Consider the following 12,500-nt stretch of genomic DNA (forward strand, 5'->3'; position numbering starts at 1 on the left):
CCCTGGAGCAGCCCGAGGCGTGTGTCTATGGCTATGGCGCCCTCAAGTTCCTCACCATGAACTCCCAGCTGGTGTCGCGGCTCCTGAACCGAGGGATCCTGGAGCTCCTCGTCCTGCATATGAAGCTGATTGTGAACCATGTGAGTGTATGGGGGAGGTTATAGATAGTGTATGGAGGGGTGAGGTGGGTGTAGAGGAGGGGGTGTGTGTGTTTTGTCTGAGAGAGAGAGAGAGAGAGAGAGAGAGAGAGAGAGAGTATTGGGGCTTTTTGTCGTGTGTATAAAAGCTCATTGTTAACCATGTGAGTGTGGGGTGGTGTGGGGCGAGTGTATGGGTGGGTGTAGGGGTGAATGGGGTGTTTGGGGAAGGGTTTCTATGTGTGTGTGTGTGTGTGTGTGTGTGTGTGTGTGTGGGAGAATTTTTGTACCAGTGGGCTTTTTTTTTTTTTTTTTGTCCTGGATCTGACTTCTTTACCATATATATAACATAGAGAGAGAGAGAGAGAGAGAGAGAGAGAGAGAGAGAGAGAGAGAGAGAGAGAGAGACTGCATCCCTTCTCCTATACAACCTTAAAACTTACAGTGAGAGCAATAAAGATAACAACATGGATGAGAAAACAAACACACACACAAACAAACAAACAAACAAACAAACAAAAATCATCACCCCCATTATTCACCCCCCTTAACCCCACACTCAGACCCCCCTAACCCCTCCTCCCCCCCACAGCAACAAGAGACGGGCAGCGTACCAGAGCAGACACACTACGCCCTTGTCCAGCTAACCGGTACGCTGCGCCACGTCAGCAGCTGCGAGCGCACCTTCCCTCTGCTCCTGGTCACGGGTGCGGTGCCTCAGGTGTGCTCGCTGCTACACCACTTCTCCCACGACCAGGATGTGACGGCCAATGTGGTCAGGATACTCAGGTGAGGATAAGGTGGGATAGGGTGGTGGTGACATGGTTAGGTGAGGCTGTGGTGGAGTGTGGTGGGATGGTTAGGTGAGGATAAGGCGGGGTTTGGTGGTGGCATGGTTAGGTGAGGCTGTGGTGGAGTGTGGTGGGATGGTTAGGTGAGGATAAGGTGTGGTGTGGTGGTGGCATGGTTAGGTGAGGCTGTGGTGGAGTGTGGTGGAATGCTTAGGTCAGGATAAGGTGGGGTGTGGTGGTGGCATGGTTCGGTGAGGCTGTGGTGGAGTGTGGTGGGATGCTCAGGTGAGGATATGGCGGAGTGTGGTGGTGGCATGGTTAGGTGAGGCTGTGGTGGAGTGTGGTGGAATGCTTAGGTGAGGATAAGGTGTGGTGTGGTGGTGGCATGGTTCGGTGAGGCTGTGGTGGATTGTGGTGGTGGCATGTTCAGGTGAGGAGGCTCTGGTGAGGTGTGGTGAGGTGGTTGCATGTCTAGGTAAGCAGGAGTGTTCGAGGGGAATGACTGGTTCATCAGGTCGAAAATCTGACTGTCCGGGCATTTTCCATAATTGAGCAACAGTGACCAAAAGCATTACAAAATATCCAGAGGCAAAATTCCACCATCTAATTTCCCTAACTTGGTGGAGGTTGCCTTAGGTCATACATAAAATTAGCTTAAAAATCACTTAAAACTTTGAATGCACTTTTTTCAATGTAAATTTCCAACAAAGCTACAAAACCGTTCAACCTAAAACATCAATTATATGGAAGAACATTCAATTTAGATTATTTTAACCCAAAATGGTTTTACCAGCAACCTTAATGTTAGTCATGAGTGTCCAGATTAAAAAAAAAAAAAAGGTCAGAACCACAATTGCTAGGGTCACTGACATTGAAGAGAGTTAAAACATTAAAAACTGAACGCTCTTCCACCTTATTCATCCACCTTTCTCATCCACCCACAGCATCATCTCCACCCACGAGGAGTGCTGTGCTGCGGCTGCCTCTCACCCGTCAATGCTCCCGGCGGCTGTGGGGGCCCTGAAGAAGCACGCTGCGTCCCCCGGCATTGTGGTGCGGCTAGCCTATGCCCTCGGGAACATGATGGCAAACTCCGATGAGGCCAGGTGGAAGGTGAGGGGGGGTTGGGGGGGGTGAGAGTGAAAGGGGGGAGATGGGGGAAGGAAGAGTGTGAGGGAAAGGTGTGTGTGTGTGTTTGTGTAAGAGAGGGTTAGGGAAAGGTGTGTGTGTGTGTTTGTGCAAGAGAGAGTGTGAGGGAAAGGTGTGTTTGTGTGTGTGTGTATGTATGTGTGTGTTTATCCCCTTCTATTCCCACTTCAAACTTACCTACACTCACCTAAACACTTGCACTCTCCCCCATTCTCCTCACACACACACTCTCCCTCACACACTCACAATCAAACACTCTCCTCTTCATCTCACGCTCACACACTCTCCCCCTTATTCTCAGTCACACATTCTCTCACACTCTCCTTCAAACACTCACACACTCTCCCTGCACATTCACACAACACACATACATACTCTCCTCACACATTCTTATCAGCACACTCCCCCACTCTCCCCACACACACTCTGCCATATCATAAACACTCAAACATTCACCCCCTCCACACACACACTCACAATCTCCTCTCCCCCCACCCACACTCACACACTCTCCCCCCCACAGCTGTTCAGTGAGGATGGCTTCACAGAGTCACTTTTGGAGCTGTTGACCGACTATCTCCAGCGCGATCGCCACCACCAGGCCCAGGAGATGGTGGACCCCCTCACCCCCGCCAGTGGTACCCCAGAGGATGTCATGGTTAAGGTGGGTGACTGGGGGGAAGTGGTGTTAGTGGGTGTAGATGGGGGATGGGGGAAGAGATGTTAGTGGGTGCCTTTCTCTGTTTTTCTCTTTGTTTTTTTGTCTGTTTTCTGTTTACCAGTGCGCTGATAGTTGTTTTTTTGCTTTCTTTCTGTTTTTCTGGGTGATTTCTGTTATTCTATGTTTTCTCCTTTTGTCTCTGTTTTTTTCTCTGTGTTTTATAGGCCTTTTTTTTCTTTCTTCTTGTTCTCCTGTTTCTTATTTCTTCTCGTTTCCTCCTCCGCTGCCATTTTCTACTTTCCCCTTGCTCTTAATTGTTTCTTTATTCCTCCTCTGTTTTGCATTGTTTTCGAATCATTCAGGAAAACACCCGATACCTCACTACCTCCTCCTTCCACCCCACAGCTAATCTACCTGCTGGAAGACAAACAAATAAAGCAGAGAAATAAAGACATAGAAGCACAAAAACTCTATTCCTCACCTTATTCCTCCTCCCTCCACCCCACAGCTGATCCGTGTGCTGGCTAACGTCTCCGTCCACTCACGCGTCGGCCCCGTCCTGGCTCGCTCCCGCACCTGCCTGTCGCTGCTGGTCTCGGCGCTGCAGCACAAGGGCGTGGACGAGAGTGAGGAGCTGGTGCTGTCCACGCTGGCCACCCTCAACAACCTCACCTTCTACACCAGGGACCAGCCCATCTCAGCCCTGCATGTGGACCTGGCAGAGTGTAGGTGTATGGGGTGTGGGGGGGTGTATGTAAGGGGTGTTTGTGTGTGGGTGGGCATTTCTTGTGAGGGTTGTCTGTCCTTTGCTTTTCCTTAATGACATAATAGTATTGGTATAATTGGTGTGTGTATGGGGGGTGTAGGGGTTGTGTGTGTGTGTTTGTGTGTGCGTGTGTGTGCATGTAAGGAGCGTATTTGTCTATAGTTACAATCACTGCAGTTATGGGTATAGCAAAAACAAGGAGTAAATTCTAAAAAATTGCATCTCTTTGGAAAGGTAAAGGAAAGTTCTGGTATTTTTCCATCAGCGTGAGTTTTTGGTTTTCTGCAAAATATCGTACTTTAATTTTTGCAACAATCACATTTTATTTTTCTGCAATTATAAGTGCAATTCAAGTGATACACAGCATGGAATATCTTTGCATAAATTCACATTAGCAAAAAAATACAAGAACTATTTCCCTCCCACCAGGCCTGTGTGAGATGCTGCCCATGGACCACGTGGAGGGGCTGGTGGAGACCATCCGCGTGTTTGGGAACCTCACCCACTTCAAGGACATCCGAGACATCCTCACCAAACGCGCCGGTGAGTTGGTTTGGTGTTTGTTTCCTTGTTGGGTGTTTGTCACTCACACAATCTCACTCACATTCACTCACATTCACTCACTCACTCATTTCTTCCTCCCTCACTTCCCTACACACTCATGCACTTAATACAAAACTAAAGACATGATCCTAATCTATACAGAACTAAAGACACAATTCTAATCCATGCAAAACCAAAGATGATATCCTAATCTACTCACACTTACTCACTCACTCACACACTCACTCACCCTCTCTCTCCCTCCCTCACCCAGTGCTGGAGGTGTTGGTGGAGATGCTGGACTGTGACTCCCGTGAGCTGGTCTATGTGTGTGCTGGTGTGCTGGTCAACCTGATGTCCGATGCCTCGCGCAGGAGCATATTCCAGGCAGAGAATGGCGTGCTGAGGTGAGAAGAGTGTGTTGCAGGGAGAGTGTGTAGTTTGTGGATACAGATGAATGAGTAAAGATGAGAAGGAAAACCGACATTCACCATCATAACACAAAAATGATTATGATATAGTCCTGAACAAAAGTATAAGGTAGTTAATTATGTAGCAAAGAAAATTAAGTGTTGTTTAAAATATGTTGCTTTTGACATAGTAAAGAAAAAATAATGTTATACCAAAACAAATACTAGGAAAAATATGTACTAAAAAAACACACTCCACACACCCTAACTTCCTCTTCCTCACTAGACTGATCAATGTTCTTCAGTACACACCCTAATCTCCCTTATCCCTGCTAGATTAATCAGCGTTCTCCATCACAGACCCACATACACACCCTAATCTCCCTTATCCCTGCTAGATTGATCAGTGTTCTCTTATCACAGACCCACATACACACCCTAATCTCCCTTATCCCTGCTAGATTGATCAGTGTTCTCTTATCACAGACCCACATACACACCCTAATCTCCCTTATCCCTGCTAGCTTAATCAGCATTCTCCATCACAGACCCACATACACACCCTAATCTCCCTTATCCCTGCTAGCTTAATCAGCATTCTCCATCACAGACCCACATACACACCCTAATCTCCCTTATCCCTGCTAGATTAATCAGCGTTCTCCATCACAGACCCACATACACACCCTAATCTCCCTTATCCCTGCTAGATTAATCAGCGTTCTCCATCACAGACCCACATACACACCCTAATCTCCCTTATCCCTGCTAGCTTAATCAGCGTTCTCCATCACAGACCCTCGTACACACCTAATCTCCCTTATCCTGCTAGCTTAATCAGCATTCTCCATCACAGACCCACATACACACCCTAATCTCCCTTATCCCTGCTAGATTAATCAGTGTTCTCCATCACAGACCCACATACACACCCTAATCTCCCTTATCCCTGCTAGATTAATCAGCGTTCTCCATCACAGACCCACATACACACCCTAATCTCCCTTATCCCTGCTAGATTAATCAGCGTTCTCCATCACAGACCCACATACACACCCTAATCTCCCTTATCCCTGCTAGATTAATCAGTGTTCTCCATCACAGAGCCACATACACACCCTAATCTCCCTTCTCCTTTGCCAGATTGATCAATACTTATTCTTTGATTCTTTAGTACTCACCCTAATCTCCCTTCTCCTTGCCAGACTGATTGACGTGCTGCAGTACTTTGGCTATGGGGACTGGCAGCTGTGTAGCCTGGTGTGTCAGGTGCTGTGGAATTTCTGTGCCTCCGCTGCCGACGTGGAGGAGGTGCTGGGGCCCAAGGAGACCGAGAAGCTGATCTATGTGCTGGAGGAGTTCTTGGGTGAGTCTCTGTGTGTGTGTGTGTGTGTGTGTGTGTGTGTGTGTGTGTGTGTGTATTTACCTAGTTGGCTTTAAAATCATGAATCGTTTTTGCACACACAGTCTCCTCGTCAAGTCCGTTCCATGTTGTTATGCTTCTGTATGGAAAACTGTAACTCTGTGTGTGTGTGTGTGTGTGTGTGTGTGTGTGTGTGTGTGTGTGTGTTCTTTTCATCTATTAGTTTCTCTTGTAACCCCATAAATCTTGCCTCTTTTTCCCCAATCTCAACCCCACACACCTCATGTCTTCCCCAACCCCACAATCCCAGCCCCACAAATAGCCCCCTTTCCTTAAAAACCCCAATAAATTACTAGTAAAACCCAACACTAATTAGACCACACAAAACCTTAGTCATCACAACTCTATAAATAAGTCCCCACACAAACCCAACTGTCCTTGCAACCCCAATAAATTAGTCTTCACAAACACCTCACAAAACAAACAATACATCATCACCCTCATAAAATAATCGGATAAGTTATTGTTCAGTGATTTCCAGGTTTTTATACATACATCAATTTTCCAACATGTCGCCCATTTTTGTAGAGTTGCCTTCGTCATTCAGGGTTTGAGTGTTCCAGAATTGGCCTTTTCATTTCTGCCTAAATCTTAAGCCAAATGAGATGATGATAGTTCTTTTCTGATTTCCTGTAAAGTAGAAAATAAGGAGGTTTTTATCTATACATCAATTTTCCAACATATCGCCCATTTTTGTAGAGTTGCCTTCGTCATTCAGGGTTTGAGTGTTCCAGAATTGACCTTTTCATTTCTGCCTAAACTTTAAACCAAATGAGATGATAGTTCTTTTCTGATTTCCTGTAAAGTAGAAAATAATGAGATTTTTATACATACATCAAATTTCCAACATATCGCCCATTTTTGTAGAGTTGCCTCCGTTATTCAGGGTTTGAGTGTTCCAGAATTGACCTTTTCATTTCTGCCTAAATCTTAAGCCAAATGAGATGATGATAGTTCTTTTCTGATTTCCTGTAAAGTAGAAAATAAGGAGGTTTTTATCTATACATCAATTTTCCAACATATCGCCCATTTTTGTAGAGTTTCCTTCGTCATTCAGGGTTTGAGTGTTCCAGAATTGACCTTTTCATTTCTGCCTAAATCTTAAGCCAAATGAGATACTGACAGTTCTTTTCTGCTTTCCTGTAAAGTAGAAAATAAGGAGGTTTTTATACATACATCAATTTTCCAACATATCGCCCATTTTTGTAGAGTTTCCTTCGTCATTCAGGGTTTGAGTGTTCCAGAATTGGCCTTTTCATTTCTGCCTAAATCTTAAGCCAAATGAGATGATGATAGTTCTTTTCTGATTTCCTGTAAAGTAGAAAATAAGGAGGTTTTTATCTATACATCAATTTTCCAACATATCGCCCATTTTTGTAGAGTTTCCTTCGTCATTCAGGGTTTGAGTGTTCCAGAATTGGCCTTTTCATTTCTGCCTAAATCTTAAGCCAAATGAGATGATGATAGTTCTTTTCTGATTTCCTGTAAAGTAGAAAATAAGGAGGTTTTTATCTATATATCAATTTTCCAACATGTCTCCCATTTTTGTATAGTTTCCTTCGTCATTCAGGGTTTGAGTGTTCTAGAATTGACCTTTTCGTTTCTGCCTAAATCTTAAGCCAAATGAGATGATGACAGTTCTTTTCTGCTTTCCTGTAGAATAGAAAATAATGAGGTTTTTATCTATACATCAATTTTCCAACATATCGCCCATTTTTGTATAGTTTCCTTCGTCATTCAGGGTTTGAGTGTTCCAGAATTGACCTTTTCATTTCTGCCTAAACCTTAAACCAAATGAGATACTGACAGTTCTTTTCTGATTTCCTGTAAAGTAGAAAATAATGAGGTTTTTATCTATACATCAATTTTCCAACATATCGCCCATTTTTGTATAGTTTCCTTCGTCATTCAGGGTTTGAGTGTTCCAGAATTGACCTTTTCATTTCTGCCTAAACCTTAAACCAAATGAGATACTGACAGTTCTTTTTTTATTTCCTGTAAAGTAGAGTTCAATGACTAAGGCGATTTCTTTACGAAGGTGGCAATATTAGTCCCCCCATAAGAACCCCACAAAACCTCACCATCCTCACACCCTCCTCCCCTACAGATGATGACTCGTACTTCAACAACCCCGAGGTGTTTGGTGAGTGCGACCCCGACACCAAGGAGGTCGTGTATCAGCTGTGGGAGGACTTTGCTTTCGTTGCCACCAAGCTGCTGGACCGCATCGAAGAAAACACCACCGCGCTGCCTGTGGTCTGAGGGGGAGAGGGAGAGAGAGGGAGAGAGAGGGAGAGCGAGCGAGTGTGTGAGAGGAGAGAAAAAGAGAGAGAGAGGAGGAAGAAAGAGAGTATGTGAGAGGAGAGTAGAAAATGATTTGGCCAGTATATATTTTCAGCCTGATAAAGAGAGAAAGAGGGAGAGAGAGAGAGTGTGTGTGAGATAGAAAGTAAAATGATTTGGCTAGTATTCTCAGTCCGATAGAGAGAGAAAGAGAGAGACAGTGTGAGAGGAAAGAGAGAGAGAGAGAGGGAGAAAGAGTGTGAGAGAGGAGAGATTAGAGTGATTCGGCCAGTATTCTCAGCCTCCTAGAGAGAGAGAGAGAGACCGACCTTGATCTTAAACACTTTCAGATCTCACAACATCTATTTCCCAAGGCCTCAAAGGAGATTAATCAGTTTTTTTTTAGTGTATTTTCACATTAATGGTGCAGAAGCCTTGTCAAACTACCACTAGGCTCATAACACCACCCATGGAAAGACTAACACAACATCAATGAAAGCCTTACCAGATGTGCGCATGTGAGCCGAGAGGTGGTTGGGAATGTGGGCTGATATCTCATTCAATTAATCTATTTGTTTTGTCCTTAATTTAGTCAGCATCACTCTGCATGTTGGGTAAGATGTTCACCGATACTTGTACTAGTTCTATGGGGGTATTATGCTGTGATGGTGTGTGTGTGTGTGTGTGTGTGTGTGTGTCAGCTAATGTAAACTGCAAATCACATCTTGTACTACTGTGATTTGCATGTGTGTATGTGTGTGTGTGTGTGTGTGTGTGTGAGCGAGCGAGCATTCAGATTAATTCCGTCCATGCATTTATAACTATGAACGTAAACAACACTTGCATTTAACTTGTAAGAAAAACCCGAGAGATGAATTTTGGGCCAAGCAAAATTTAACACGACACAAAACTCATCTCTCGGCACAAGACCCGAAAAATTGATTGAAGAAACAGAGAGAACACACATTATAGTAGTTCCCAAATCACGTGATAACAGTAGCGGTAGTAGTAGTAATAGTAGTAGTAGTAGTAGTGGTAGTAGTAGTAATAGTGGTCACCTGTTCCTATGTATACTCAAAGCTCCGTAATTACCTGTGTAGATGGTCTCATTAGTGGATGTATTACCTTACTGTCACTCCTAACGACATAATTCTCACTCTTCCTTCTCCTATCTATGTAAATTTTCCCTCTCTCTATACCTGTTCTTACCTGGTACTTATATATAATTAACTTCATATTAACTACTTATTGTTATTATTTATTTATTTCTCATTTAGTGTTCCTATTCCTTTTGTTTGGTCTTTTTCTCCCTTGATTAGAAATGGCAGGGAAGAGTGTGTTATTATTTACTTCTTTCTCAATTAGTACTCCTCTCCCTTTTGTTGTCTTCCTCTTCCTTGACGAGAAGTGGGACGGAAGACGAGGCAGCCACGTCTATTCCTGTTGTGTTTCTGTCTCTCCTGCGTCTTGTCATTTTTTCGTTTTTTTGTCCATAACTAGACTTGTGATTTATGTTTTGTATTTCTGTCTCTCCTGCGTCTTGTCATTTTTTCGTTTTTTTATCCATAACTAGACTTGTGATTTATGCTTTTTTATTTATGTCTCTCCTGCGTCTTGTCATTTTTTCGTTTTTTTGTCCATAACTAGACTTGTAATTCATGTTTTGTATTTCTTTCTCTCTTGCATCTTGTCTTTTTTTTCGTTTCTTCGTCCATAACTAGACTTGTGATTTATGTATGGGCAGGAAGTATTACTCAACGAATCCTCAACTAGCTAATATCCTTAATCTGTAACCACTTTTCTATGTATGTGCAGGATATCATAACCAATTCTCAACTAACTAACTAACATATCTTTCTTTGTAACCACTTTTCTATGTATGTGCAAGAACTCATAACCAATTCTCAACTAACTAACTAACATTTCTTTCTCTGTAACCACTTTTCTCTCCTAATAAAAGAATGAACCAGTAATGCAACTCTCATTCGACTGACCAATCACAACTATTCTAACAGGGAACAGTGGCCCAGGGGTGAGGGTGTTCTTCCTCTTTGATAATGTCCAAATAAATCCTTCTCACCCCTAGCAACTTTTGAAATGAGGAACCACTTTCTTTGACTGACTAATTGTAACCATTCTAACATGTAAACAGTAGCCCAGGGGTGAGGGTGTTCTTCCTCTTATGATAATGTCCAAGTCAGTCTTTCTTACCGACCACTAACTTGAAATGAGGGAGGAGGGAATGCTCGCTGAGTGAAGGAATGCTCTCTCGTCCTCTCAGAATCTAACCTTAGGGACTCCAGATGTCTTTGTATAACTAGATCTAGGAAGTGAATGTTATTGTGAAATGTTTTAATGGCAGTTTATATTATCTGCACTCCCCTTCTCTACTTGATTCATCTCATAATAATATTAATAATGACTTTCTCTGCTGTTACAAAAATAAAAAAGGGGGACACATCTCTGTAATACTAGATGTAGGAGTTGAATTTTGTTGTGACAGGTTAGCGAAGACATGGAAAAAGGCGGTGGAGGAAGATATGAGGAGGCTGAACACCACGGAAGAAATGGCTATGGACCGGCAACAGTGGAGGAGGCTCATGTCCCGTCCAACCCCGCCATAGGGAATAAATGGACGTTAACCGATGATGATGATGATGATGTGATAGGTTATAGAAGTGGTGACTGTTCCTCTGCCAATGTTAAGAAAGGATAAGGAGATGCATGGTATAACAAATTCCTGTCTTTATTAATCTCTGTACAATGTTAAATAAATAAATGATCAATGAGGTTCTCGACACGAATTATGGCAAAGAAAACAATGGCTTACTTATGTCTGTGTGGGGTTGGAAGACAAACTTAACAATGTCTTACGGCTGAGTGAAGACAGCTTAATATATTGCTTGTAAATGTATATAAATAGTGAGTTTATTTAATGGAGAAAGATATAATTGTTTTTCAGCCATAATTTGTGTGAGAACGTAACAATAAGTGGAAATCTTATCACAGTTATTTTTTTGGGGGGGGGGAGAGAGAGAGAGGGAGAGGGGGGTATGTGTCTGTCGGGTTTGTTGACATCCTGTGGGTCCTGTGAAGTGGGGTGGGTGGGTGAGAGAGAGTGAGGGGGGGTATGTGTCTGTGGGGTTTGTTGACATACTGTGGGGTGACATCCTGTGGGTCCTGTGAGCTGTGGTGAGGAGAGAGAGAGAGAGAGAGAGAGAGAGAGAGAGAGAGAGAGAGAGAGACCCACATCACATACAATTCCCTTCCCCATTCCCAGCACCCATTCCTCCCTCATCTCCTTGCCCATCACACAACCTTCATCCCGAAACTGACCTCTCTTTCGGCCACCTCTTTTGATTCTTTTTTGTATACTAAAAAAATGAATAAATAAATAAATCACCCACCACCCTCAGAACTTGTACTTGGGTGGTGTTGGCGGGGGGATGGCCGGGCGGGGGGGCGGCGGATGGTACTTGAGGGCCAGCAGTGCCAAGGGTATGGGGCGGCGGTGTTGGCTGAGGAGGGCCAGGAAACGGTGCAGTGCCTTGGGGGTGACGCGGACGCCCATGTGCTGCGCGAACTTGAGTGTCTCCTCCGCTGCCCTCAGGTCCCCCTCGTCACCTGTGGGGAGGGGAGGGGGGGGGGGGGGGGTTATAGGTCACTCGCTTAAGGTAGATCAATTTCCCTTCCTTACCCTTCTCTTCCCTTTCCTCCCCCTTCCCATTTCTTTTCTCCCTCTTCCTCCCCTTCCCTTCCCTTCCCTTCCTTACCCTTAACTTCACATTTCCTTCCCTTCCCTACCCCCCTTCCCTTTCTCAACACTGCACTCCTTCCCTTCCATTCCTTACCCATCTTTACTCTGTTGTAAAAAAAAAAAAAAAAAAAAAAAAAAAATACTACTCACCACTCCCCTTTCACTACTACAACTGCAACTACTACTACTACTACTACTACAACTACTACTACTACTACTACCACCCCTATCACTCACACTGCAACTGAAGGAGGGCGTTAGTAGCTGTCGGGTAGTGCGTGGTCAGCTGGTGGTGGAGGGCGAGCTGGAGGATGCGCTGGAGCAGGTCCTGGTCCGCCGCCCACTCCGCCTTCTCCACCAGCCCCTCCAGGCGCCGCTCCAGGCTCTGCACCAGCTTGGGGTGACGCTCCACTAGCCACTCGGAGACCTGGAGGAGAGGAGGTGGAATTGAGGGAGGGAAGGAAATGTATGAGATGGAGGGTAAAGTGAGGAGAATTTTTTAGGTGGAATTAATAGGGTAATGTCTTAAAGAAAGAGAAAAGAAGTGGAAGTTTGGGGGAAGGAAATGCCTTAAGTGGAG

General features: G+C 44.4%; 2 protein-coding genes across 9 annotated transcripts in view; one reads left to right on the forward strand and one right to left on the reverse strand.

Annotated features, from left to right (window-relative positions):
- The window catches only part of LOC126981930 (armadillo repeat-containing protein 2-like), a 26,767-nt gene extending 15,660 nt beyond the window's left edge, over positions 1-11,107 (forward strand). For all 7 annotated transcript variants that reach the window (XM_050833600.1, XM_050833607.1, XM_050833606.1 and 4 more), the window contains 9 exons: positions 1-140; positions 730-926; positions 1,873-2,041; positions 2,601-2,741; positions 3,247-3,463; positions 3,934-4,047; positions 4,322-4,454; positions 5,663-5,823; positions 7,988-11,107. The exon at positions 1-140 is cut by the window's left edge and continues 136 nt beyond it. In XM_050833600.1, coding sequence (XP_050689557.1) covers positions 1-140; positions 730-926; positions 1,873-2,041; positions 2,601-2,741; positions 3,247-3,463; positions 3,934-4,047; positions 4,322-4,454; positions 5,663-5,823; positions 7,988-8,142 — 1,427 coding nt within the window. In that variant the 3' untranslated portion in view covers positions 8,143-11,107. The remainder of the gene's footprint in view (positions 141-729; positions 927-1,872; positions 2,042-2,600; positions 2,742-3,246; positions 3,464-3,933; positions 4,048-4,321; positions 4,455-5,662; positions 5,824-7,987) is intronic.
- LOC126981931 (uncharacterized) overlaps positions 10,894-12,500 on the reverse strand; it is a 6,720-nt gene continuing 5,113 nt past the window's right edge. For both annotated transcript variants that reach the window (XM_050833610.1, XM_050833609.1), the window contains exons 6-7: positions 12,158-12,347; positions 10,894-11,787 (exon numbers count right to left, since the gene is read on the reverse strand). In XM_050833610.1, the coding sequence (XP_050689567.1) occupies positions 11,576-11,787; positions 12,158-12,347 (402 nt within the window). In that variant the 3' untranslated portion in view covers positions 10,894-11,575. The remainder of the gene's footprint in view (positions 11,788-12,157; positions 12,348-12,500) is intronic.

Source organism: Eriocheir sinensis, chromosome 49 (genome assembly GCF_024679095.1).
Source record: "Eriocheir sinensis breed Jianghai 21 chromosome 49, ASM2467909v1, whole genome shotgun sequence".
Lineage (NCBI taxonomy): Eukaryota > Metazoa > Arthropoda > Malacostraca > Decapoda > Varunidae > Eriocheir > Eriocheir sinensis.